Here is a 24,784-nt window from a genome sequence, read left to right on the forward strand (position 1 = left end):
AAGGTGAAGCAACTATTCGGTCACATAAAGGCACGAAAGATGGGTGCAGCGCGGCTCTCTATATTGCGCTCCTCCCTAGAAGGACTCGCCCTTAGTGTATAAACAACCCATCAAACAAACCCTCGCTTTTTTCTGCCACCATCCTCCGAGACACGCTGGAAATTCGCCTCTTTCATCCAGTTATCTACACTCAACATGGATCAGAGTCACGGCAGAGCAGGAACGCTGTCAAAAACCCATCAAAACAGACCCAGCCTTCTTCCGCCAGCATTCACAGAGACACGCTGGACCTTTGCTCCCCCCATCCAGTCATCTACATTCAACATGAATCAGAGTCCTAGGAAACCGGGACGACCGCCAAAACCCCCTCAAAGTAACCCCAGCTTTCTTCCACCATCACCCACGGTGACACGCTTGGGGCTCGCTCCTTTCATCCAGCCGTCTGTACCCAACCTGCATCAGAGTCCTGGTGCGCCGGTAAGGCCGTCAAAGAAGCACAAGCTGGGATTGGAAGCAAACAACCCGTATTACCCTTACGCCTACGTCAAAGATATCGAGAGATATGAGAAGTCGAAACGTCCCAAGTCCATGGATTTTGTAGATTATTTACTTATGCTCTCTCCTGCATGTTCATGTGTTCATCGACACCTCGCGACAATTGCTAATGGCTTCGAATAGGTGATCGACTACCTCGCAAAGAAAGGCTACCACAAAACAGAAGCCACCCTTCGGGCTGAATCAGCAAATCAAGAAGTTCCCAAAGACGCAGAATTGAAACCAACACCTTCCGGGCCTCCGCGATACTATGAGATGTTTGTACGGCTACAAGCATGGACTGATGACGCGCTCGACATCTACAAACCAGAAGTCAAGCGACTGCTCTGGCCTATTTTTGTCTATTCGTACCTTGACCTTATCAAACAATTCTACCCGAAAGAAGCCCATCGGTTGTTTCAAAAGTTCTCAGAGGATTTCAAGAAGGAGCATGAATACGACCTCAGAGGGCTTGAGCACATTTCCCTACCGGAACATGGCGAAGATAAAATCGCAAAGATTTACCGCGACAACAAATACCGTCTGTCCCTCAGCAATCCGGCATACGTCTACTTCATGCAATTCCTCGAGACTCTCCCCCAAGCAGGCTACAGACTCTTCATGAATATCGTAGAAAACAATTTGGACCTACGACAAGTCGAGCGTGCAGCAGACGATCGCTTCAGTTTTGCCTCCGTGATCCAGCGAGGGATTGACGGCCAAGATATGCCCGCCGAAGACGAAGGCATCCCAGGTCACAGACCGGGAAATGCCGTCTCTTCAACAGACCCAAACGTCGGAAACAATCTAGCGACCCTCAAACTTGGCAAATTACCCATGGACAAGGATGCCGAAGGGGATGTTCGCGCCGAACTCGAGGAACTAGATCAGAAGATATCTCCCTATCCAGGTCAGCCTACACTTGTCCAAACCCATGATTTGGTCAATATCAAGCAGGAAGACGAAGACGAGGGCCCCAATCGAGCCGAGATTCCATTCCCAGTATCTACTGCTCGGGATGTGGCCATGGAGGTCCAAAAGATTCGCGAAAACCGCGACCGCCTCAAGATCGAGTCTCGTACTGGCGGCATCGGCCCCGGGATTAGCGTGGTAATGTACACATTCCACAATACACACGACTCGATCTGCTGCATGGACTTCAGTGGCGATCAGCGACTGATTGCTGCGGGCTTCTCGGAATCATATATCCGCATCTGGACCATGGACGGCTCTGCTCTAGGCCCCCCCGCACCAAGCGGTCAACAACAGAACTCCCAACGTCTCATCGGCCACTCTGGACCTGTGTATGCGGTCGCCTTCGCGCCCTCGACAGACAAGCCTAGCCCAGATTCCCCAGACACAGATTCAAAATGGCTCCTGTCGTGTTCCGCAGACAGTACCATCCGCCTGTGGAACCTCGACGTCTTCCAGTGCTTAGTCGTTTACAAAGGCCACGTGGGTCCCGTCTGGTCAGTGGTCTGGGGACCATTTGGACATTATTTCGCATCCTGCGGCCATGACAAGACGGGAAGAATCTGGTCGACCGATAAAATTCGCCAACTGCGGCTTTTGGCGGGCCACGACGACGATGTGGATGTCGTCGCTTGGCATCCTAACTCGGGCTATGTGTTCACTGCAAGTTCAGATAAAACGGTCAGAATGTGGAGCTTGAATAACGGAAATGCCGTGAGGATGTTTACCGGCCACACATCGACCATCACAGCACTGGCCTGTTCTCGAAACGGCAAGATCCTCGCTTCGGCAGACGACACTGGAGTCATACTGCTCTGGGACCTAGGACCGGGAAGACTACTTAAGAAAATGCGCGGTCACGGTAAAGGAGGCATCTGGAGTCTGAGTTGGTCTGCTGAATCAACAGTGCTGGTGAGTGGCGGCGCGGACTGCACTGTGAGGGCATGGGACGTTACAGGTCCGGCAAAGGAAGCTGCAGCAAGTACCACCACGGCGGGTGGAGCGACCACAAATAAACCAGGCGATGGCCTAACAACGGCGCAGGGCGGAGGTACAATACAGGATGGAGTTCCCAAATCTGCCGGAGGCACCAACGCTCCGACGTCGAATTTGAACCTCACTTCGGGTACGGTGACTGGTGCAGCGGGCGTGGGTGCTGGTGTTGGTACCACGAGTGTCAGTGGTGTTGGCATCGCTGGAATGCAGGGTGGCAAGAGACGCGGTAAGGACGCGGTCGTCACCAGCGATCAAATCAGCGCGTTCCTCACCAAGCAGAGTCCCGTCTATAAGGTCAAATTCACCAATATGAACCTCGTGCTTGCCGGAGGTGCTTACTTGCCGGAACAGGCGAAGTAAGTAAGGGTTATGATGAATGCTACAAGGCACAGTTTAGTTCACTTGGATTCTGCGTCTTGATCGAGGCAAGGGGAAGACGAGATCAACCCAAGGTGGTGAAAGGTATCTTAAGGACTTAAACTGGTGTCTGAGGGGCGGGACATTGCAAAAACATTGGAACTTGAATTGTGGAGGCAGAGACAGACACCACAACATTGTACCAGTACTTGCATTTTCACGGCGCGTCACGTCTAAACCGGAGTAGCACGGCCTGCAGGACACAGAATACAGCGTTGCATCTAATGCAGCTTCAGGAGTCAAACGTGCCAATATCGCCCAGGCGAGGGAGGATACCCGTGGAAATCCGCGTATAGTCTTGATGGAATCCAAGTCTTCTCACAGGCACGTATGATAACTCGCCTCCAGTATCCCGTCAACGCACGGGAACCAAACGCGGGGGGAAAGATAATGAAGCCTTTTGCCTTTCTTTTCCAAGAGGAGCGAATAAACAACCATTATTGCTTCCAGCTTGTTAAACAGCAAACACACTCTGCTCGACGTCAAAATATCAGGACCTGCCCAGCCTATTCGTTTATGGCCTTCAGGCCTCAGGTATATTCAATTAACCTCGCCCTTGGATAGACAATCCACAAGTTGAATCCCCAAGTTGAATCCCCTCAAACTCTGACGCCCTGCCCTGCCCTGCCCTGCCCGTCAACGCCGTGTAATTTGAGGTGATTGCTGGCCCCCAACGGGTTGCTCGGCGAAGACGTGGAGAGAAGATCCAAGGTAGAAGGATGCCGACCGAACTCTATCCATCCCGATCAGATCTGGCACGAGGCATGCCCTGCCTGACATAATGTTCCTTTCCACTTCCCCTGCTGGCCTCCAAAAGCACGCCTTAAGATCTGAACATCCAGGCATACGGAAGCGCTGCTTTGCTCCGCAGCGCGACCAGATAGTAGATGGCCCCGAAAGCAGCTCCACCGAGATGTGCCGCGTGCCCGACAGTGGAGGTTTGGTCCTCTAGTCTTGCAGAGTCGTAAGCGGCGTATAGCACCATCAGCAGCCAGACCGGCATGGGAATGGCGCCGAAGAGGAGAACCTTGGCTTTCGGAGTGGCCAACGACACCGCAGCACCCAGACCCATGACTACCCCCGACAAGCCAAGCGCCCTGGATTGCAGCCAGCGGTTCCCATCGTGTTGACGCTGTCTCTGGGATGCCTGGTACAAGAATGCCGCATTGCCCGCAACGGCGGAGACCAGAATTAGTTGTCCATAGCGCAGAGGAGCAATTCCGTACCAGAGTAGCATCCTCGAAAATGTGGAGAAGGTGAACAAGTTGCCCACGATGTGATAGGTCTGGATGTGGCTGAACGCAGGGGTGACCAGCGTCCACCATCTTTGCTGCTTCACGTCATCTAATTTGACAGTGAAGTGTTTGAGCAGGTTATCGAATGTCTTCCTTTGCGTGGCGTTTTGTGGCCGCTTGTCAGGGCCCTCTGTCTTGGGAGGGAAATTTCCCATACTCCAATGCCACGCCGTCCAGATGCCGAGGCAGGCTGCAACGCCTTTTCAATGAAGAAACGGGTTAGAATGAACCTCTTTCGATGAACCCATAGAGGTGTATCTAAAAGCCTTTGAAAAAAGAACTTACAGGAGTACATGATTGTTCTGCTACCGGGATACCCTCGAAACGGAAGCTCCGGCGGCAGCGATCCACCTCTATTTGCTGCAAACCCTCTCCGCACCCCCTTGAGTCTCTTCAACGAGGATGACTGCAAGTTAAAATCATTGAGCCTCATGGTCGAGAGCTTTCGATTCCGTCGAATTAGTTGCCAAATGTACTGAAACCTTGGCGGCTCCTTCTCAAGTTGACACAGAGACTCGATACTATGCGCAGGTCCTCGTAGAGAGATGAGCAACCGTCTGGGAGCGGAAAGTAGGATGATGGAATTATAGTCGAAGTTCGAAGTGGAAGGTGGCTGTCAAGAATGCTTTCGGGATACCTCCCAATCGAAGCTTTGTCGTAGCCTTGCGCAGCCTTGCCATTAGGACACCTCATTACACTTCCACTGTGGCATCGCTGCCACATGACTCTACTTCGTCTCCAGATCAGTAATTGGTGTCCTGCTTGGACCGATACAAAGACGGTATGTTAGGCTGCCTATTTCCCATCCTTTTAAGAATCTCATCACGTCTCGGTGGCTGAATGCAGGACTTTCTCCATGGTGTATTTATGAATGTCCGAAGCTGTCCAGCAAAGACAACCATGCCGCCTTGTTGGGCTCTAAAGCTCCCGGAGCAAGACGGCATTAATATTGGCTCAAAACAAACCAAGATACCTGTGTTCTCTCCGGCTGTTATGTCAGAGACCGCCACAGTGCAAACGTGGACTCAAGATGAATAAAGGACCAATGCTGACAAGCCCTCACCCCGTCGGGTTTTCCCGATCTCGCAAATGCCCGCCGTCAATATTATCCGGTGCTCACTAAAAAGATACCTTTAGGTCGCTTGATCGGTCCAAGAAACCCGCCTCTTTTGACCCTCTCCTGCTGTCTCCACCTACGTATCTACTTCCGACCCATTTCCACGACCCTACCGCTCATGTCTCAATAAACTGCCTCTGTTCGCTACGCTGTTGTGGTGCGAATTCGCAAACAGGCCCGGAGCAGGGCTTCCCTGGCGACTTCTCGTGCGATTGCCACCGTGACCATCTAGCCCCGGGCTGCCTGGCGGTTGCACACTGGACCCACGAGTCTGGATGCCGCGATTGCGCTTTAAGAGGCGATTTTCCTCTTCTAGTTTTCGCAGAAGCATGTCCCGTGACTTGCATTCCAGTCTTATTTCGGAGATTTTGTCCAGGTGCCGCTTGATGCTGTCTTCGTAGTTGATCTCCCTCAGGCGCCGCTTCTCATCGCCGGCTTGCTTAGTCAGGTTTGTAACCTCTTCTTCCAAGTCCTTTACCTGGTTTGCCAGGTCTACGGCCTTGTTCGACGCTTCCTGATATTGAGTTCGGGTAAATTCGAAATCTTTGCGGGTATTTTCGAGGGACTTTTCCAGGCCGGTGTTCTTGGCAAGAAGCGTGCGAGCTTCTTCTCTCGCGAGTTCCACTGCTGCCGCGTCGCCGCCACCAGCTTTGATCTCCTCGCGTACTACCACAAGTTCTTTCTGCAATTCTGCATTCTTCTGCCTTAGAGCGACATCGCTCTCTGCAATTCTCTCGTTTCTTGTTCTATTATTTTCCATGGTTTTCAGGAGTTTCTGCTTTTGTTTCTCCAACTCATGACACTGGGTCATTCGTTTCTCGTAACGTCGTTGCAAATTTGCATGGTCCTGTTTCCATTGTGCCAGGTGTTCGTGTGCATGATCTCGATCCTGTTCCGCCTTTCGTCGGGCGTCCCTTTCTGTTTCCAGTTCTGCCTCCAGTCTCTTGACATGGTCCTGAAGGTGTGCAAGTTGGTATTGCGCATCAATTCGGCCACTCGCCTCGACCGAATCTCCAAGAGGCGTAAGGCGTTGTCGCTTTTGCAGTGCGGGAAGGAAGCCCTCAACATCTAACAAGCGCTTTCTGCCCGAGGGAGTGTCGGCACGTGACGCGGGAGTCCCAGATCCAGCCAGAGCCTCCTTCGGTGTCTCAGCTCTGGTGGTCGCTCCACTACGTTTGAAGTGAGGCTCTTCTAATTCTGTCAATTGCAAATGCAATTCCGGCATTAAACCCAATTTCCAATTCGCATCAAAGTTGGGCGAGATGGCGGCCTGCGTAACCAACCCAGCAAGCATCACAAGCCTCCGTTCAAGTCCCTTTCTGATGCTCAGTTGGATATCAGTAAAATCCAGGGGTCTGCCCTCTGGTTCTTCTGATGGAAGTGGTAGAGACTTCGGCTTTCCGCCCAGATTCGGCCAAGCCTGATAGGTAGCTCGGACTAACGCTTTTAGCCTCTGATGGGATGGCATGCTTTTTGGAAGACAGCGGTCGACGTGTTCGGACGAGTTCGCAACCAGTAAATGAAGGACCGGCATGAGCTCATGCTGCCTTTCAGAGCGAAGAGATCGAATTCGTGCTACCTGAGGGTCTTGGGAATCGAAAGACGCATCGAAAGCAATCATCAGAACTGGTCTAGGGTAAATGGCAAGCTCGTGCGTCGACCAGGTGCTGACGAGTTCAACCTGAAAATCTGTCGTGAGTCGATCTGGGGTTGGTGACTTCGACCGGGCAATCCGATCTGGTCGTTTCACGTTGACATGCTTCATCTTTAGGTATTGGTCGAGCAGATCCTGGACAGGACCCTCTCGAGCCATGATAAGAATCGAGCAGTCGGTGGTTTTCAACATATTAACGAGATGTCCAAGAAAGGAGAATTTCGCGCTTGCGTAGTTTGTATAAGCCGCGAGTTCCTGCGATTCGAGTGAATGTTGAGTGGATATTCCAGGTAAGCCCAAATCCATGTGCGTGACAGTATCGTGCAGGCGCTGGACCAACTCATTCATATCGTTTCTTTCTTGAGCTCGATTAAGAGACCCGTTTGACGAGCCAAGGGATTCGTGTCTACTGATGAACTTCTTTATGGACTTTTCCTTGGCTTTGATAATGTCGGAGTATGTTGAATTTATCTTGCCCTCGCAGGGAAGCGCTATCGCGTATTCTGCAGGACCAAGAATAGGCAGGCTAGGTTGAACCAATTCAGCAATTTGGGTTGCGTTCCGCTCGTTTTCAACAGATTGCTGACTCGAGCTTGTCTTGGATTCCGATGAGAATCGCTCACTGTTCGATGCGTGTTCTTCTTCCTCGATGGAGTCTTGAATTGGGAGCGCACTTCCTCCCAAAGTAACGTCGTATATCGACGTTGGGGCAGCACTGCCACGAACCATTGCAGCTTCAGGGAGTTGCAGGGCTGGTGGGTTGATAGTTGAGCCGGTTGGGAGATCCATATTGCTAAATGCAGGGTCTTCAGCACAGAACCTTGGCCTCATAAAGGCCGGACGATACGAAGGATCCCAGAACCGTCGCGCTATCTCTTCCACCCGGAGTCCGCTTTCTTCCAGAAGGAAAGAGGTTGGGACAACTCCCCGGTCTAAGGGTTTCGAGGCTGAAGAGAGTGTCGGAGAATGGCCAAAAAACTTGATTGACGAAAAGCCAAGCAACTGTTCGCTCGGGCCTCGAGAGCGAGGGAATGTTGGGGGTATGGTAGTATCAGCCACTGGTGGTTCGGCAGGCAATGGGGGGTGAGATTCCTGCGATGGTGATACACCCCTAGTTGGCGTGTGCGCCTCGTCGGTCCAATCCCAAGAACTTCTTCGATCTTGGTTCGAAAACTCCGGCGATATGGGGGGGTGGGGCTCGGTTGTCTTGCTTCTGGATGATCGGTCGCGAGTTCTGACTGACTTTGGCCGGGCCGACGGCTCTGAGGGGCTGTAAGAGTTGACTCTCTCTGAAAACTCTTCTGAAGCCAGTCGAGCAGAACTCAAGGCGCTTACGCTTTGAATGCGTGTTGATGGAACGTAAGGAGAGACTGGTTCTCCGTTGTCCACAGCGATGTCTTCGGGGATATCTTGGTCTGCGATCTCCACAGCGTCTTCACTCCCTGCGGTCTCTTTGCCCTCTGAGACCTTTTCTCTCTCTGGGCTCCCTTCGCAGTCGGGGTTCCCTTCCCCCTTTGGATTCTCTTGGCCCTTAGGTTTCTCTTCGCCGTCTGGTTTCTTGACGGTCTGGTCGCCCTCGGCGGCGTTGCCGTCCTCTGCGACCTTATCGTTCTCTGCGGTCAGTTTGGCCCAGTACTCCTCTTTAGCCGGCTCTGTGACTTTGTCGCTCGCCAGCTATAAGCTCGGTTAGCAGAGATGATATAGAAGATCCTTCATATTCCATACCCACTCTGGTGGAAAGCGCTGGCCAGTCCGGGGATGATCTGCCCAGAGCACCAGATACTCCAACGTGCCCTTCCTGCGGCCACGGCGGTGGCGCAATATATCTTGAACAAGCCAATAATCCTCCCCTACCTCGTTAAACGACTCGTATTCTGCACAGATTTTCTTCCGCTCCTCAAGCGAGGGTTCTTCTACGGTAGGCTTGGACCTCTTGGGCCTGCGGTATCTGGAAAATGACGTGCTGCCTCTTTTGCGTACCCTTTTGCGTGCAGGCCCCGTCATTATACTCTGTGGACGGAGAGCTTTGTGCTGGAGGAATTCATGGTCGGCTTGAGGTTCATGGAGAGCTCGCCGAGGCCGACGATGCAATGCGGACGAGGAACTAATTGACGTCTTGGTTATGGAGGTCAAGGGCGGGAAACAGTGGTCGGCTTCTGGCGGTAGCTGCGATGGAGCTTTGGAGGCAAGTCAGCCGAGGGGAACTTAGCCGAGCCAACCCTGACAAGGCTGAAACTTGTCTCAGTTCCCAGACCCGTCGGCTCAATTACCTACTGGGTACTGTGTACATTCTTTGAATTTTGTGATTGGCGGGCGCTTTGGCTCGCAGCCTAGTCAATTAGAGCGTAGCCCCGATATCTGGTCTGAGGACCGAGACAAACTGAAACCCTGGAGTGGCAATTGAGGTCAAGAATGAGAGATACCCTTGTTTATTCTGGAACCGGAGGACATTGTCCCTTAAGCGATGCACTGTAGGACTGACAGCCACCAGGTCTGTCTACTTCGTCTATCAACAGAGTGCTCTCTGGAACATTTCCAGGTCTTTATCCTCTACTTGCTCTCGCCATTGATCAAAATCAAATCCCAGCTCCTCTATTGTCTTCACCCGGAGTCTCGCTTCACCTCTCTTGACGTACGCAGCCTTGATCTCAGGGAATTTGGACCTCATCCAGACTCGTTTCTGGTCCCATCTCGTCCCCAGCTTCCCAGCGCCATCATTCTCCAGTCCATCTTTCCTTTTCGCCTGCAGTGCCCATGCATAGAGCTCGTTGATCTGCGCCGCATCTTCCGGAAATTTCTGGACATGGAAGTATTTCCCATCCCCTTTACGACGGACCGTGTCTCGCTCCCAATCTCGCATCTCTGCAGGTGAAGGCAAGTCAAGCCGGTTGCTCCAAACCCGGGCCAAGACGGCGGCCTGGTTCTGGGAAAGCGGAAAAGGAATGACTTTGAGATTGATCACTGGAAAGGCCAATGTCGGATGGTCAATGCTGAAGAGGTGCTGGTACGTGCCTCTTGTGCGGAAGCCGTCAGTGACCAGCGGCGGCAGCACGCCGGAAAGGAATGGGTATGAGTAGAAGTATCCGGTTGCAAACACAACTGCATCGATATCCTTCTCAATCCTGCCGCTCTTGAACCTCACTGCTCTGGACTCCCCCTGCTTTGGCGACAAGAACTCCACAACTTCGTCAACATCTTCCCTATACCCACCACCCGGCAATGTCCCAAAAGCCGACACCGATCTTGACGAAAGCAATACGGGCTTCCGACAATATTTCCCAATCTGTGCGGCAATGTCCAACCCCGAAGCAGAGTTCCCAATCACGATGACCTTCTTGTCCCTAAAGTCCTCTGGTCTTCGATAGGCTTTCGAATGAATGATGGCCGTGGGGTATGAAGAATGCCAATCCGCGACGCCTTTGATAGCTGGGACATACGGCACAGTGTAATGCCCGTTTGCCACCACCACGGCATCATACACGCTTCTGACAATCTCTCTTGAGAGAACATTCTGCGCCGTCAAATCCCACTTTTCACTCCCATTCTCTTGATCCCTGACTGGCCGCACGTTTTCAACTGCTGTGTTAAAGCGAATCAACCCTCTAACTTCGTCCGCATACTCTTCCAAGTACTTCAACACGGCCTGGTGGCTAGGGAACAATGGCTCTTCTTCCGGGAAGGGCTTGTCGGAGAACGCCATCAGTTGCTTCGGAATATTCGTTTCGAGATAGTCGTAGAGTGGCGACTCAAACTCCAGGGACTCCGAGAATTCCGAGGAGCCGTGCCCGTCCTCGGCGCCGCCATTCTCATGTCTGTGTCGTGTTTGTTTTTGGCCGTATCGCGGATCAATCTGCGGGATTGGAATCCGTTTCGATCGTTCTGGTGCGGAGAGATTCCAGATCCCTCCGACCCGATCACGCTGTTCGTAAATGTCGATTGTCGCAAATGCCTTCTCAGCAAGGAGATATTTCGCGCATGAGATTCCCACCGGACCTGCTCCTATCACGGCAATGCGTGAAACGGGACACGCTCGTCCCGCATCGCCCATCTTGAGAAGCTAGCCTGTACAAGTAGTGCTTCTGAAAGTGCGCAGTATGTCTGCTAACGAAGAAAAGCATCGAAAGAAATATTCCCTCTTCCGGGTCTGTCCGGGCCGCTCTATCTCCGATGCCTTCTGTTGGTCACGCCATCGACAATATTGAATGCTTCTCGCTGGGCGATAAAGAACAATCACTTCTGCATGGTATTCGCGCGGCAGAGAGATCGGAGTTCTCCACCGAGCTGCCGCATGTCACAGCCTTGTACTCGGAATGCGTCGCCCCTTTGTTAATACTGGGGATGAGAATCCGAATACGAACAAGCTTGTTTTCACGTCCCAGCCACGCGCCTTTTTTGTTTTCGAATATTGTCATCTTCTGCTTTTCCCTTATGGAGGGCTTAATCCTAACGAAACTTTGTGTTTGGGATGGGGTGAAATGCACATAAAGTAAGCGACGGCAAAGTACACACAGGAAGGGGATCCATCAATCTGCCAGGACCGGTCAAAGTTTGCATCCCTCTCTGACGTGTGCCTGAGAATACCACTCGCTGAGGCGATATCTGAAAACAGACTGTCGAACTCAGGGTTGGATTTGGCCGTCCGCAATCGCGTTTACAACGACCGGGTGTATTCACAAAGCCTAAAGACCATATGGCCCCTCGAACCAGACGAAAGACCACGCGGTCCGGCGCCGTAACAAGCTCCCCCACCCAAGACGAGGCCGCGAAGAACAGATCAGACGTACGGGACGCAAATTTACAGGTTGCGGAAGAAACTCAAGTCCACGGCGGCGAGGACAAAGTCGACCCTCTCAGTGCTAGCCAAGCTATGGAGGCTAGGGAAAAGTCCACTTCCACCAGTCTTCCCGCCAGCCTCAACCTGGGTTCCACGTCCGTCAAATTCACAGCGTTCACAATCACCAGTGCAAGTCCCGCCAAATCCGGAAAACCGAACAAGCAAACCCCTTGTCTCCGGAGCCACCCGGTCCCTCATCCCACTTCACTGATCTTCACTCACGGCGCAGGAGGCGACCTCTCAGCCTCTGCCATGGTGAATTTCTCGCAAGGATTCGCGTCGGCAGGCTCGGCCGTCGTGATGTTCCAGGGAAACATGAATGTGAAGGCAAGGGCAAGGCTGTTTGAGCTTGTGAAAGAGCATGAGATGGAAAGCGGATCACTGTCATGGAGCCTCAAGGGGCAGAAAGCGTTTCTGGCATACGGTGGTCGAAGCATGGGGGCGCGCGCAGCCGTGGTCGCATCGCATACCGACAACGAGGTGAAGGCTCTGGTGCTGGCATCGTATCCTCTCGTAGGACCGAGCGGAGACATGCGGGACAAGATTCTCCTCGACATTGACGAGGATGTGGACGTGCTCTTCATCTCCGGGGATAACGATAGCATGTGTCCACTTCAGAGTCTACAAGTTATCAGGGAAAAGATGAAGGCGAAGACATGGAGGGTGACTGTAAAGGGCGCGGATCACGGGATGAACATTCGCGGAGGAAAGAGGCTGAAGGAAGGGACAGAGAAGTTGGGTAAGGAGTGTGGGTGGATTGCAGCGGAGTGGCTTCGGGGTCGGGATCCAGAGAAGAGGGAAATGGCAATACGGTGGGATGGCGATATAGGGAAAGTTGAAGGGAGAATGTGGGCCGGAATAGGGACAGAAATGGCGCAAGGCGCTCTAAAGAGAGGAAAGAAAGAGAGCGATAATGGCACGGACGAAGAAGGAAGAGATGACGATGCTGGAAAAAGAGGGAAGAGGAAGAGGACGAAGAAATGATGTTTCCTACTGATATGCGAGGGTCTTGGGTAAGACATGAGACATATCTCTGATATCATAATCATCGGCCAGCACTCGTATCCCCTTGAACGGCGGCCTCAGCGCAGCCTGAGTCCACGGCTCCCTACGGGATTGGGAGCTTTGCACATCTTCTCGCAGGGTTTATCAACGGGGTAATATGTATAGTGCTTAAACTCCGAAGCGATCACTCATTCTTTGACGCAATCTCCCGTAGCGCCGACTGAGGAGTCGGGAGTGGTAACTGCTTGGAATGACCGCTTATCTCGTCAACATAGACCTAATAGGTGGCCGTGGAAATTTCTTGTGGCATTGCCTTTTCTCTACAGTCCTCGAGCGCCAGGGTGATTGCTCGCTTGAAAACGCTCAAGGAGGCGCAGACTCGTCAATTCAACCTTTATTTGGTTGATCCTTATCCAATGATCTAGGCCTCGTCAGCCTTGTGACGGCAGATTCGTCACTCAGGTGCAGGGGTGGTTAGTTACTAGCTAAATCGTGGTTAAGCGTGGAGGATCGGATTATTGAGAGACGCATTCATACTGTGTGCGGCGCTTGCAGCGGATGAAGAAGATACTGGCGATGGTCACAGCGGCCATCGTTGTGATGCCGCCGATAGCCAGGCCGCCAAACACAGCCGGAACAATGCTAGCTGACGCCGGGGAAGGGGCCCTTGTAGGCAAGCTTGGAGTAAAATGCGCCGCGGTTGTAGTAGAGCTCGTTGTCAATCCTGAGGAGTGCGAGGCAATGGCAGAAGCGGTTACTTCTGCAGGCCAATCACCCAATTCAATGCGGATGCTGGCCCGGAGCACAGTCATTATATAGTTCTCCTTGGTGGTGCATATCCACGCTGTCGATCCGCCTTCCAGGAGGAGCTGTCCACAGTATGGTGCTCTGCTCTGGCTGTAAAATGCATATTTAGATTAGTCGAGCACAACTGCTGAGCCAGGTCGCATGATAGCTAGAGCCTCACCAGTCCAATGTATTGGGTGGATCTTCGGTTACCACACAGGATGATAGCTTAGTGTCGCAGGATTGAGAACTGGAATGGTCACGACATGTTGTCGCGATGTTGGTGCACTGGTATGGCAGGCAGCATCCAATAAAGGACCCGAACCGTGCACAGGTGCGTGAACTCTGGCAAGTAAGTGGCATATCTACCCGTGCCTAGGTCAGGACCGCGTCGGACAACGGGTTGCATCCAAAACGCACGCTATAGGGGATATTGATGGAAAGGAGCTCCCTCGAACATACCAAAATCTCCCGAAAGAAAGCCACAAGTATCCTTTGGTGCTGGTGGGAAAGTCGTTGTTGCCCGCGGTTGAAGAACAGCTTTAGGAACCCAGTCTGTATCATATGGAGGGAGTCCCACTCCAGCGCACGCGAACTGTGATATCGTTATCAGAACGAGTGCATATATATTCACCAACTGTGGTCCGCGTGGTGTACAACAAATGCCGACCGCCATCGCGTGCTTAAGGAAAGATAGAGTATCTGACTTGTGGTAGAAACATGGGATGTTTTAATAAGGGACCTAGAACAAACATGCCTATCTGGAAACCCCAGATCCCAAAGAAGCACCATGAAGTCGTCGACCCGCCTCATGCACACATCGGCTTGTGGACATTCATCGAGCCAAGGAACCCAGTATCAGGATGTTTGCCTGGGACAAGAGCGATCGGAGTGGTTAATTGGTCGAAAACTGGACGAGGCTGGGCAGCTGAGCTCTCCCAGTGGGCCGAAATCATCCCATTGGGAGTCCAACAATAAATTAAGCGAAATGCATCTTGGCTCAACGTGAATTAACCTTTAGTTACAATGTATATTCTTGAGCCGGTGTGGTTGGCAGGCGTGGCGGAATGCGAACCTAAGTGCATGGGCATATTTGATGAGGGCCAAAGCTTCATGTTCATGGCACAAGCAAGAGATGCAACCACCTGAAGCGTTATTGGAGGAAGTGGAGGTGAGTACGTCGGAAAAGGCAGCGGATACCTGTTGGTCTTAAGACATCTTGGAAGCGGGATGAGTTAGCCCACCCACTGCATCCCCCACCGACGCCCAGAAATGCTGCAATAGTCAGCTCCAGGGTGAGTCCTCCACTCTAAGTGCCACGGCTTAGCCAAGGCAGTCTAGATCTGTGCTCTTTTCTTGTCTTTAATGGGGGTCCTCGGAAGAAAATGATGTTGTGATCGTCGAAGCAGGGCTTTCATGTCTGATACCTTTTATTCTTCTGACATCTCTTTCTCGCCATTGCATTGAGGGCCGGAATGGCGGCCAAAAATGGCCCGTCCGATATCTTTGAGCTTTCAACTCCATCATTACACTCTTCGGGAGACCCTTTGTGGACCGGAGCCTCGCCAGACAGACCAGAAACAGTTATTCCACGCCGCCAGGAACCGGGAAAGGTCCTCGACATCGGTCGCTACGGGTTCGGGGTGTTGTCACTCGGCACCCTTCTCATCGCCGGTGCAATTGCGTTCTTATGGTTCTTGTGGAAGGCAGACGACCATAATAATTTTTGGCGACGGATCGTGGCCGAAGGACGCATCGCTCAGGCCATAGCGTTGACAGCTCTTGTCATTCGATTTGCCGTGTTCGCGCAGGCGGCACTATGCACCTCTATGCTCGCAAATCTAGCATTGCAAAGATCTCATGTTACGCTGCCGAACTCTGTGTCAATGGCTCTTTTGCAGTATCAGAACAATGGACCACACCAGCTTGTCGTGGATCTTTTTGATTCCTGCAAGAGGAGGAAGGCTGTGATCGTCGGGTTGTTAGCAGTGTTTCTCCTGTTAACGACCACCGTTGTGCAATTCACCTCAACAATTCTGTTATCCGACTTGCAAATCAGCCCGATAGCAGGCTTGGTGCAGAACACGTCAATTCCATCCACTCTGAACTGGGATGCTGGTATCTCTTCTCAAGCAACCTGGTCCGGAGAAGGGTACATGCTCCTGCCGCCAGCCCAGTATCCCGCTTTTGCCGAATACTCGGAAGTTGGGGAGGTCCGTGAAGCGATTGATGGTGTTCACGATACGGGGACTGTAATGCGGGCGTTCATGCCGATATTGCAGAAGAGCTCGCGGGAGACGCTTCAGAGTTACGACGGTAAAGCCACTGTTCTGGACTCTCGTGTGGTCTGTGGACGCCCTGTAGTCAAACACGCATCCCTTGACATGGGCAATATCGACGAATGCGCCGGTCCAAGGATCAGCGGGGACATTTCCATCGATCTAAGCTCAGTCCCGCGCTTCCGCTACCATGAAAACGACAAGGGAGCAAAGAACTTCAGTTGCAGTACAGCAGTTCCAAATGCACAGCGGCGCTCAGAGTGGTCGTTAATGGCCTGTCCCGTAACTCAAACAGCCGGCATTGTTTCAGCCATGGATAGCATCGATGAGGTCCTTGATCCGAACAGTGGTACACGGTATGGAATGAACACTTACATGCTGTATGGTGTAGGTCAAGCCTATCTCCTCATCAACACGACCGGCACTTGGGGTCGCTGGCTTAATTACTGTAAGCGACAGAAGATCTTCGAAGACGATGATGGCGGACCGACTGTCTCGAATCTGAGGTTGGCATCTGAAGCAGACTACGTGAGCAGGGGCGAATGGCTTGACATCCCCACGAACGACCCACTGGTGACCTTCTCGCTTTCTCTCTGCTACAGCGCTTTCAACGTGGCCGACCGTCATATCAGCGCCAGTAGTTGGCGCAATCGCACGGAGCCGAGTATCGAATGGGACTATGACAATCGCACATTTAGTACAGAAGGAATTCGTCTCCAAATGGGGACTGTCGGGCTCAACAACACTGGTCCGTCGTCCAAGATCAATGATACGCTCGCAGAGCGAGGGATTCTCAGCCTCGCACCACCAGAGCCGGATTCTTCAAGCTCAAGTGTAAGGCGTGACGTCTGGGTCTCGAGTGCCAATATGAGGTTGGAATCGCGCACCGGGCAGGCCATCCTGTTGAATTCAAACCTAGGATGGAAGCATACCGCACTCACATTCTGCCTGGACTGCCAGCCCACTTTCGGAAACTCCTCTTCTAACCCCGCCACGGGGCGTGACACATCCAGCGGACGATCCTCACTGCACCCGCATTATCTGAGCTTGGTGAGTACGACACTCGATGCCACGGGACATCCTGCCTTGGCACTGCAAAGCGTGTTCACCAATTTGTTCTCGATGGCATACTACGACCTCGCCCTGAAATTCGATTCGAGGGAAGAGATTCACTTAAGTAGTTTCGTGGTGGCATTGAGACCTGTGACGTGGAAGGCATTCGCAAGTGTAATGGTGCTTCTGATAGTCCATCTGGCTCTCGTGGATTGCGTGATTATCCTTTTCGCAAGCCAAGGACAAGGTGTGATTGGGGGAGGCTGGGCGAGCGTAAGTCAACTTCGAAGCGACTCATTGAGTGCGTGGATCGATAGCCAGGTGGGGGAAAATAGAGATAGAAGGGTGGGAGAGGAAATGAAGCGTCTGGGAGATGCAAGGAAATGGGTTGGCTTTGGGGCGAATGGGCGCATCGAGGTTCAAACAGAGACGTCGTCGAGCTATGTAAGGACATAAATGAGGTTCGTCCGGAGTATTAGAAGCGGCATGGAGGAAGCCAGAACCGGCTCGGCGGAAAGAACCGGTCCGACATTCAACCGGCTGCCTCCTTGTTACATCTACTTTCCCCCTTTTTTCAAACTTACTTGGCCTGTAAAGAAATCTTGGAAAGTAGCTATACGGGAGTTATACATAGATATATATACCTACGCAGAATATATCTCGCTCTCGACCCGAGGGCTTGCAGCGAGCCTCAAGACGCAGCGTGGTTCAGTCTACGCTATCATGGGTGAGAGCGCCTCATCAACCACGCCGTCGACAGACTGGACCCAGCTACAGTTCGACACGACCCCCGTTGATCTCCGCAAATACCTCGAGACGCACCGCGACGCACATCTGCAATCGGACGCCCAGGCGTGCATAAACGAATTGGGCGCCCTCGCGTGGGAGTACTGGGAACCAGAATGCTACGAAAGCCTGTTGCGAGTGGCTCCTTGGCTAGTCGGCTTCACGGTCGAGAACGGGGATCTCGCTCCAGCGGGCCGCGCGTTGGCCGTGTTGCCAAATCTATGCACGCGGATGCTTCTCCGGCTGGATGTAATTCTGTCGAACTGGCTGATTACCTCGGTTTTCAAGACATGGCTCCAAGGTTTTAGGCGACGAATGCCTCCCAGTACGACAGTTGAGAGACCCGCCAGTCCGCGGGATGAAATCATCTCTTTGCTGCGTGACGGCCCAGTCTCACCCGGTAATCTCAGTGCGTTATGGTATCAGCTGCTGCAGAGCTACTCCGATTTTGGCAAACAGTCGATTTACCAGTTATTCTCGGCCAAGGTGGCAGAGTTTTGTCTTGAGGCTGGGTGCCCTGCCGTCACACGAAACCCTTCTGCAGATATATACTCGCTCAGAAAACATTTGTTCTCAAACGACTCAGCAGCCCGTGAAGCCGAGCTCCGAAAGGAAATCGAGGACCTCCGGAACGCGAACCGTTCCCAGCAGCGGATAATCACAAACCTGGCTTTTCGACATCTTTTGGAGGCGCTGCCCGCGCGTGATGCGAAAGCAGCGACGAGCGCAACGGCGGCGTGGACCGCCTTCTTCCAAACCGCCTTGAAAGAGGCGCAGAAGCAGCTTGAACAGGGCAGGTTGGACCACCCACTCATTCCAGTCTTGAAGAAGTACCCCAAGGTGAAGCAGATCGAGAACGTCGGGGCGAATCTCTACGGCACCCTGAGCACCAACATTCACCACTTTTCGGGCCAGTACAAGGTCCTCGACGATCAGTGGAACGCGCTCGAGGTGGATATATTGAGGGCGCTCACGCCCCTGGCAGAAAATGAGACGGAGGCTGGGATAGACTGGCGGACGGAAAGACTACGCTATTAGACGGGCACTTCGAATTAATAGTTGTATGGGTCTGGCTGATTTCGCTGCTCGGCTAGTGCGAGGCGTGTGAAAAGATGCCTCGTGCCTCATATTTCGCGGTGTGTATGGCAAGTGCCTTTCCGTAAACAAGGTATTTCTCGTCAACACACTTTCGTCTTCTGCGTCCCAGTATGCTCCGACTGGAACAGCATGAAATCTGTCACGGGAGACAGGGCTGAAGCTCAGCGCAAGAGACGCAAACAAAGCTGCAAATGCTGCCAGGAATCAAGCCACAAGTATACTCCCGCTGAATACCAGATGAGAAGAGAAGAAGCCCGATCCAAGACAACAGCCCACGGGGCGGCCCATCCTCTTCTCCTAGGGGGTTATCAGCACACATCAACCAGACCGACCGCCCCACGCGCACGTTCCGCCTACCCAACATCCATCCTCCTTCAGCAGCACGTTGATCCGAGACTGGTACCCCATCGCTCTGCCCTGGTGTACCACGGCCTCTTGTCCCACGCGCAGCACCCCGTTGTCCGCAAGCGCATATGCCAACGCCGCGGCCGCGATCCCCGTCGCCGCGTCCTCGGGATACCCTGAGGCCTTGGGAAACTGGCGCGCCTCGACCTCCAGGGCAGGGTATTGGCCGGCCCCGTCTCCGCCAGCGGCGGCAGCGGCGCTGTTTTCCCCTTGCACAATCGCATACGGGTACAGGCCCGTAGACCCCAACCTCTCACAAAGACCCCGGACGCGCGAGAAATCAGGCTTTAGGACATTCACGACGGCTGCATTGCGCAGCGCAATCGCCGTCTTGACCCGGCTGGTGCATGCGTTCTGGATCGCCCGCGGCGTAGTCTGCAGTTGGGATTCGGAGATGCCCAGCACGGAGAGAATCTCTGCGACCGTCGTCTGGTCCGCGATGTCCACGACCGTGCCTGCCGGCTGAGACACGAACACCTGCGTCGTTCTTCCCTGCCCGTCTTCTCCTTTTCTCTCCACACGTCGCGTGCGCACCCGCCCGGACTTGGTCATGAACGTGATCCGCGTCCTGTCCGGCCCGACAATGCCCAGCTCGTGCATGACCCAGGCCGTGCCGACGGTGGCGTGTCCGCACATTTCCATCTCGTGCTCGGGCACAAAGAATCGCAGGAGGAAATCCACATCGCCATCATCGTCGTCGGGTCCATTTTCCCGCCGCTCCGGCGGCAGCACGAACGAGCTCTCGCGCTCGTGCTTGCGCGCAACGCCTTGCATGTCCTCGTCCGTCAGGCCCTCGGCGTGAAGAACGATGGGCGCGAGGTTCCCTCCGCATCCATCCACATCCGACGTGAAGACGTTGACGAGGTGCACCTGTCTTTGTGTATTTTCTCGGCTCTGACCCGTCATGGTGGAGTTCGAAAATCCTGGGTGAATTATGTATAAATTAGCATGTATCATGTACATGTACAGGTCTACTACGAAAGAGGGAGACGGATGTAGGGAAGAAAGATGGTGAATGTCTTTCAGGAGAAGAGGTAGGTATATGTATGAATATATATATCTCTCTTGGAAATAGATACTCTGGCACTCACCATCCTCCAGTCATCTCACCGGAAATTCTTTATTATTATTTCTTTTCTTGAATTTCGCTACCGGGGACATACATATCCATTGATTCATCGATATCTGTGGTATGTTCTAAAGTGTACATGCACGAACCCGTTCACAACGAACGCTCCATTTTCCCTCTCACCATGTTTCTGTGCGCGTTTTGTCGGTCCGCCCTATGATCACTTCTACTGCAGCCTAACTATTGGTTGGCCCTGCTCACTTATGTAAGGAAGAATAATATCACCATCACCAATGCTACCTCACTCTTGCTCACTCATCCGGGGACAACCGTCTGGGGAGTGGACTGGAAAACCTGTGATCAGTTGTGGAACTATTCAAACACGACGTGAAATACGGTTGGGCCCTCATCGTAGCGCTCTGGATATCTAGCATTCCGAAGTAGTTCTTCGCGGCACTCGCGCCATTGAAGGGGTGTATTCTTCGGCGCCGGTAAGTCTTGTAGCTCCTTATCGTCCACTAGGTATTTCTTGCCCTCCACTATCGTGCGTTGCTCGGTGCAAAGTGGAGTTCCTATCCGGTTGTCAGACCAAGTTTCAACCACGCTCGGACCAGGAGTGAGCTCGCTCGTGGATATGATGCCCATCTTCTCGAATGCGGCTACGTCCTTGACGCTCATATTGTTGGCGTCGCAGTCGGCTATGAAACGTTGATCCACGGCTGCGAGTGCCTGTTCCGGCACTGGCAAATGGACCCAGATGCCGGCGATGTCTGATTCACGCAGTAAGGCGCTCCCGTAAGTTTTGCCTGAGACAGCGGCGCCGGTGTGTGATGGAGGCTTGTCCAGGTTGACATAGGGACCAAGGCCAAGAGAGTGACAACAAAGATCAGCTTTATCCCCGGACTTGAATACATGAGGTGGGATTTGGTTCGGATACCACAGATCTGTAACCCCAGCAGGTCTGAAAGAGAACCTGAATATAATGTGCATCCGCACCTGGTTTTATAGGCCACTGCTTTGTATCCCCACGGACCATATACACGTCGATATTTTTATTGCTGAGCTCAGTGCACAGAAACACCGGTCGATTTGCCAGCAGCTGTGACCGAGCGTACGTAATGAGATTTCAGACGTCACGATAACTTCACTTACTCAGTCCGGACCCTTGCCGCCCCGAGCTGCGTCTAGAACGCTAAACACAGCCTTCTCCGAGTCTACTGTAGCGGCTGATTTCATGGTGAGTATTCATCCCGAATGATCCCAATAAAGGGGTTCGATACCCACCCACAAGCACGGCTTGCCTCTACAGGGCTGTTCCACTGCAGAATGGGCACCGCGATCTCGTTCTTGACGACACGCCAGTTCTTCGACGCAGCAATCGTTGACGCCTATTTTGGAATGTCGGAACCAATTAGAGTATCGCCTCCGGTAGCGCGAAGTGCCAGATAGGACGAGTTGACATGGCCCTTCTCTGCAGATTTGTCGTCCGTGCCTTTCTCTCGGGCATATTGAGCACTAATAGCAGCACAAGGGGCGTTGACCTTGGCTCCCACCGCCCATCGGATCGTATCTTGCTGCTTTCTGTTATTCTGACGATCTAGAGCGATGGCGAACTTGGTCGTCTTTTAGTGTTCGCTGAGCAGCACAGACGTCACAGAGACGTGGCCGAACCGCTTGTAGAATTTCTGCAGTGAAGAAAACGATGGTAGTAGCTGAAGTTCTCGAAGCTCCTTCGCACAAGCTTCGGACACCTACATTTCATCCTTGTCCAAGGAAAGCCTTACACGAGGATGTATATAGGCAACGTGATACTCCTGATCTTGTGATTTGGTCCAGACTTCGTTCATCTAGTCTTCTCACCTTCACGGCGAAACACTAGGCCACACTCGACACTGAAGTCGGTGGCTGATAGATTAGTTTCATTGCTTCGCTTGCCTCCAGCCAGCTACATCGAAGCCGGTAGCCTTACTGTTGTCGTGCGAGAGGATCGTCCAGTTGACTATAGTTTCATCCAGCTGGCGAGTCGCGAGTCTAAATGATGCATCCTACTTTGCTGAATTGAGGTTTAGTGCTTCACCAAATTAGTCATCTGTTAATGCGTACAGTTTTTACGGGTGTATAGTACTCGGTATTGCTAGAATAACGATGCCACTCATGGTTATACTACGTATGATGATTAGCAAGAGAAACCCTCGGAAGTTATAATGGCATTAATGTTTATCCTTACCGTCTTGATATATCTTGGCGCCTACATGACCAGCGGATACGATATACCGAGATACCCCGACCTTCAACAAGGGAAGCCTTGCCTGAGGTATCATGTCTAGTTTATGACGAACAACTACACTGGATGGCCCTCTGAAATCGAGGCACATCACCACAATATTTCTTCTCGATCTCCTCATTCCAGCTCCACCCATCCTCGAACGGAGCCAGTGTCATTTCCATAACTCCCTTCAGGATATCCCTTTCTTTCTTGTTCTGCACTCGATCGATAATGTCATCCAGCAACCACCCTCTAGGCACGAAGTTGGGATTGACGCTCTTCATGAGCTTCTCTCGCTGATCATCTGCTGCGGAAGCCGTAGGCTCGTCAGTGATATCCCAATCCTCAACCACTCGCTCGCGCCAGGAGTCGAGCCATCGTCCGACCTTTTCGCGCCCAGATTCGACTGATTCATTTAGACCAGTGACGCCCTCTCGGTGAAAGAATCTCTCGGCCGTCCTTTCGCGTTTTTCTTTCGTGCTGACGTCGTCCATTTTCACCGAGGACAGGCGGCGGAAAAAGTGGTTGAAGTCAAGTTCCAATGCTTCCATTGTATCGAGCAGTTCTGAGAACAGCTTCTCAAAATCACTCTCCTTTTGAGTTTTCAAACCTAGTCGCACCGTCATCAGACGGCGATACTCGCTCAGGAAGACCGCCTTATACTCGTCCGAGATCTGGTCAATTATGGTCTCGGCGCGCTTGATTAGGATGGGTGCGAAATCTTCATGCACACCCTTTTCAATAAATGTTTCGTCGTCAACTTTATCCCCAGCGCCAATCAATTCACCGAGGGCTTCGCCGAGACGAACAAGGTTCCACCAGAAAATGCTCGGTTGTGCGCGGTAGCTGTATCTCAGCATATGGTCATCATGGTTGGGTGTGTAAGCAGGATCAAAGTTGTCCATAAAGGCAAATGGCCCATAATCGAGCGATAGACCATAAATTGAAGTGTTGTCAGTATTCAGCACCCCATTCATGAATCCATATGCCTGCATCATGCCCACAAGCCTGGCATTTCTTCGTACGATTTCGCGATAAACTCTGGTAAAACGATTCTCTTCGGCGCCTTCTTTGCCTTGGAGTTCGTCTTTGGGAACGCCTCTTGCCGGATTGAGATAAGAGTCCGCAGTGTCAGCTGGCAAGGCAGCTGGCAGCTTGTCCCACCCGCCAAAGACATCTTCAGCAATGTAGGTCGCAGTCTTGCGGATCAAATCCCGGTCACCTCTTGATCGCATGAGATCAAATGTGCCTAGTCTCAGCCACGTTTGAGCAAAGCGGCAGACAATCGCGCCAGGTTCAAGACGTTCTCTGACGACCTCGGACTTGGGACACAACGTCAATGATAGAGCTCTAGTGGTAGGTATGCCAATCGCATTGAGATATTCCGACACAACAAACTCTCTGATACTCGATCTCAAAACGGCCTTGCCGTCGGCAAAGCGCGAGTAGGGTGTTTTGCCTGCACCCTTCAGTTGTAGCTCATAGCGGACCTGGGTCTTTGGATTTGTTGTCTCAAATAGGGAAATAGCCCGGCCATCACCTAGTTGCCCCGCCCAAGAGCCGAACTGGAAGCCGCCGTAGCACTGCGCCCAGGGATATACACCGCCCTTCTCTTCATCCCAATAAAACTTATTGCCTGCGACGACCTGTTTGAATGCTTCAGATGATGCTTCGCTTTCGACGAGACCAATATCGCGAAGTGCGGCTTTGCTGACTGCCAGGAGTTCGGGATCTTCGGTCGGCTCAGGTCTGACAAACGTGTATAGCGCCCCTCGCACCATACGAGGACCCAGTTTCTGTCGAGGGGCTTTGTGAGAGTCGATCGGCGTGGGATATTGCGGGTCTGGAGGGAGTTTCGAGGTGAAAGTGTTTGATTTGGGTATATCTGCCAGCGCAGCCGTGGCATCAGACTCGCCGTTGGTGTATGAGCCAGTGGTATGGCCATTTGTAATATGGGAGGACATCTGGGCGAGTCTCATCCGCGTAACGGGAGCGGGGTTATGATATGGTCGGGGCGCTTTTGGATGAGACAGACGAGAAATGCGTCGGAGGAGCATGCAGAAGGCGGTAGCGAAGATGGCGAGGGCGAAGATATTGACGAGGGTCGGGAGAGCGATATAATTTGAATAATTTGAAATCCTGGTCGTGTCGGGCATCGTCATCTTGACAGGCTTGACGGCAAATCGAGACATTGACAAATAATGCGGAGGGAGATTTT

At 52.6% G+C, this 24,784-nt stretch overlaps 10 protein-coding genes across 10 annotated transcripts; 4 read left to right on the forward strand and 6 right to left on the reverse strand.

Annotated features, from left to right (window-relative positions):
• Positions 1-324: 324 nt before the first annotated feature.
• A1O5_06924 (transcription initiation factor TFIID subunit 5) lies at positions 325-2,862 on the forward strand (the record flags this gene model as incomplete). The annotated part of the gene is made up of 2 exons (XM_007747514.1): positions 325-597; positions 679-2,862. The coding sequence occupies 2 exons, from the start codon at positions 325-327 to the stop codon at positions 2,860-2,862; spliced, it is 2,457 nt and encodes an 818-aa protein (XP_007745704.1).
• An 880-nt stretch (positions 2,863-3,742) lies between these two features.
• A1O5_06925 (uncharacterized protein) lies at positions 3,743-4,647 on the reverse strand (the record flags this gene model as incomplete). The annotated part of the gene is made up of 2 exons (XM_007747515.1): positions 3,743-4,413; positions 4,500-4,647. 2 exons carry the CDS (start codon positions 4,645-4,647, stop codon positions 3,743-3,745), a joined length of 819 nt encoding a protein of 272 aa, XP_007745705.1.
• Positions 4,648-5,440: 793 nt separating this feature from the next.
• Positions 5,441-8,989, reverse strand: A1O5_06926 (uncharacterized protein; the record flags this gene model as incomplete). The annotated part of the gene is made up of 2 exons (XM_007747516.1): positions 5,441-8,659; positions 8,711-8,989. The coding sequence occupies 2 exons, from the start codon at positions 8,987-8,989 to the stop codon at positions 5,441-5,443; spliced, it is 3,498 nt and encodes a 1,165-aa protein (XP_007745706.1).
• Positions 8,990-9,494: 505 nt separating this feature from the next.
• On the reverse strand, positions 9,495-11,033 carry A1O5_06927 (uncharacterized protein; the record flags this gene model as incomplete). The annotated part of the gene is made up of 1 exon (XM_007747517.1): positions 9,495-11,033. One exon carries the CDS (start codon positions 11,031-11,033, stop codon positions 9,495-9,497), a length of 1,539 nt encoding a protein of 512 aa, XP_007745707.1.
• Positions 11,034-11,675: 642 nt separating this feature from the next.
• A1O5_06928 (uncharacterized protein) lies at positions 11,676-12,803 on the forward strand (the record flags this gene model as incomplete). Its single annotated transcript, XM_007747518.1, has 1 exon — positions 11,676-12,803. One exon carries the CDS (start codon positions 11,676-11,678, stop codon positions 12,801-12,803), a length of 1,128 nt encoding a protein of 375 aa, XP_007745708.1.
• Positions 12,804-15,085: 2,282 nt separating this feature from the next.
• Positions 15,086-17,398, forward strand: A1O5_06929 (uncharacterized protein; the record flags this gene model as incomplete). Its single annotated transcript, XM_007747519.1, has 1 exon — positions 15,086-17,398. One exon carries the CDS (start codon positions 15,086-15,088, stop codon positions 17,396-17,398), a length of 2,313 nt encoding a protein of 770 aa, XP_007745709.1.
• Positions 17,399-17,665: 267 nt separating this feature from the next.
• A1O5_06930 (uncharacterized protein) lies at positions 17,666-18,766 on the forward strand (the record flags this gene model as incomplete). The annotated part of the gene is made up of 1 exon (XM_007747520.1): positions 17,666-18,766. The coding sequence occupies one exon, from the start codon at positions 17,666-17,668 to the stop codon at positions 18,764-18,766; it is 1,101 nt and encodes a 366-aa protein (XP_007745710.1).
• Positions 18,767-19,144: 378 nt separating this feature from the next.
• Positions 19,145-20,137, reverse strand: A1O5_06931 (uncharacterized protein; the record flags this gene model as incomplete). The annotated part of the gene is made up of 1 exon (XM_007747521.1): positions 19,145-20,137. The coding sequence occupies one exon, from the start codon at positions 20,135-20,137 to the stop codon at positions 19,145-19,147; it is 993 nt and encodes a 330-aa protein (XP_007745711.1).
• Positions 20,138-20,672: 535 nt separating this feature from the next.
• Positions 20,673-20,978, reverse strand: A1O5_06932 (uncharacterized protein; the record flags this gene model as incomplete). Its single annotated transcript, XM_007747522.1, has 1 exon — positions 20,673-20,978. One exon carries the CDS (start codon positions 20,976-20,978, stop codon positions 20,673-20,675), a length of 306 nt encoding a protein of 101 aa, XP_007745712.1.
• A 1,650-nt stretch (positions 20,979-22,628) lies between these two features.
• A1O5_06933 (uncharacterized protein) lies at positions 22,629-24,728 on the reverse strand (the record flags this gene model as incomplete). The annotated part of the gene is made up of 1 exon (XM_007747523.1): positions 22,629-24,728. The coding sequence occupies one exon, from the start codon at positions 24,726-24,728 to the stop codon at positions 22,629-22,631; it is 2,100 nt and encodes a 699-aa protein (XP_007745713.1).
• Positions 24,729-24,784: the final 56 nt, after the last annotated feature.

Source organism: Cladophialophora psammophila (genome assembly GCF_000585535.1).
Source record: "Cladophialophora psammophila CBS 110553 chromosome Unknown aczJe-supercont1.10, whole genome shotgun sequence".
NCBI classification, from domain to species: domain Eukaryota; kingdom Fungi; phylum Ascomycota; class Eurotiomycetes; order Chaetothyriales; family Herpotrichiellaceae; genus Cladophialophora; species Cladophialophora psammophila.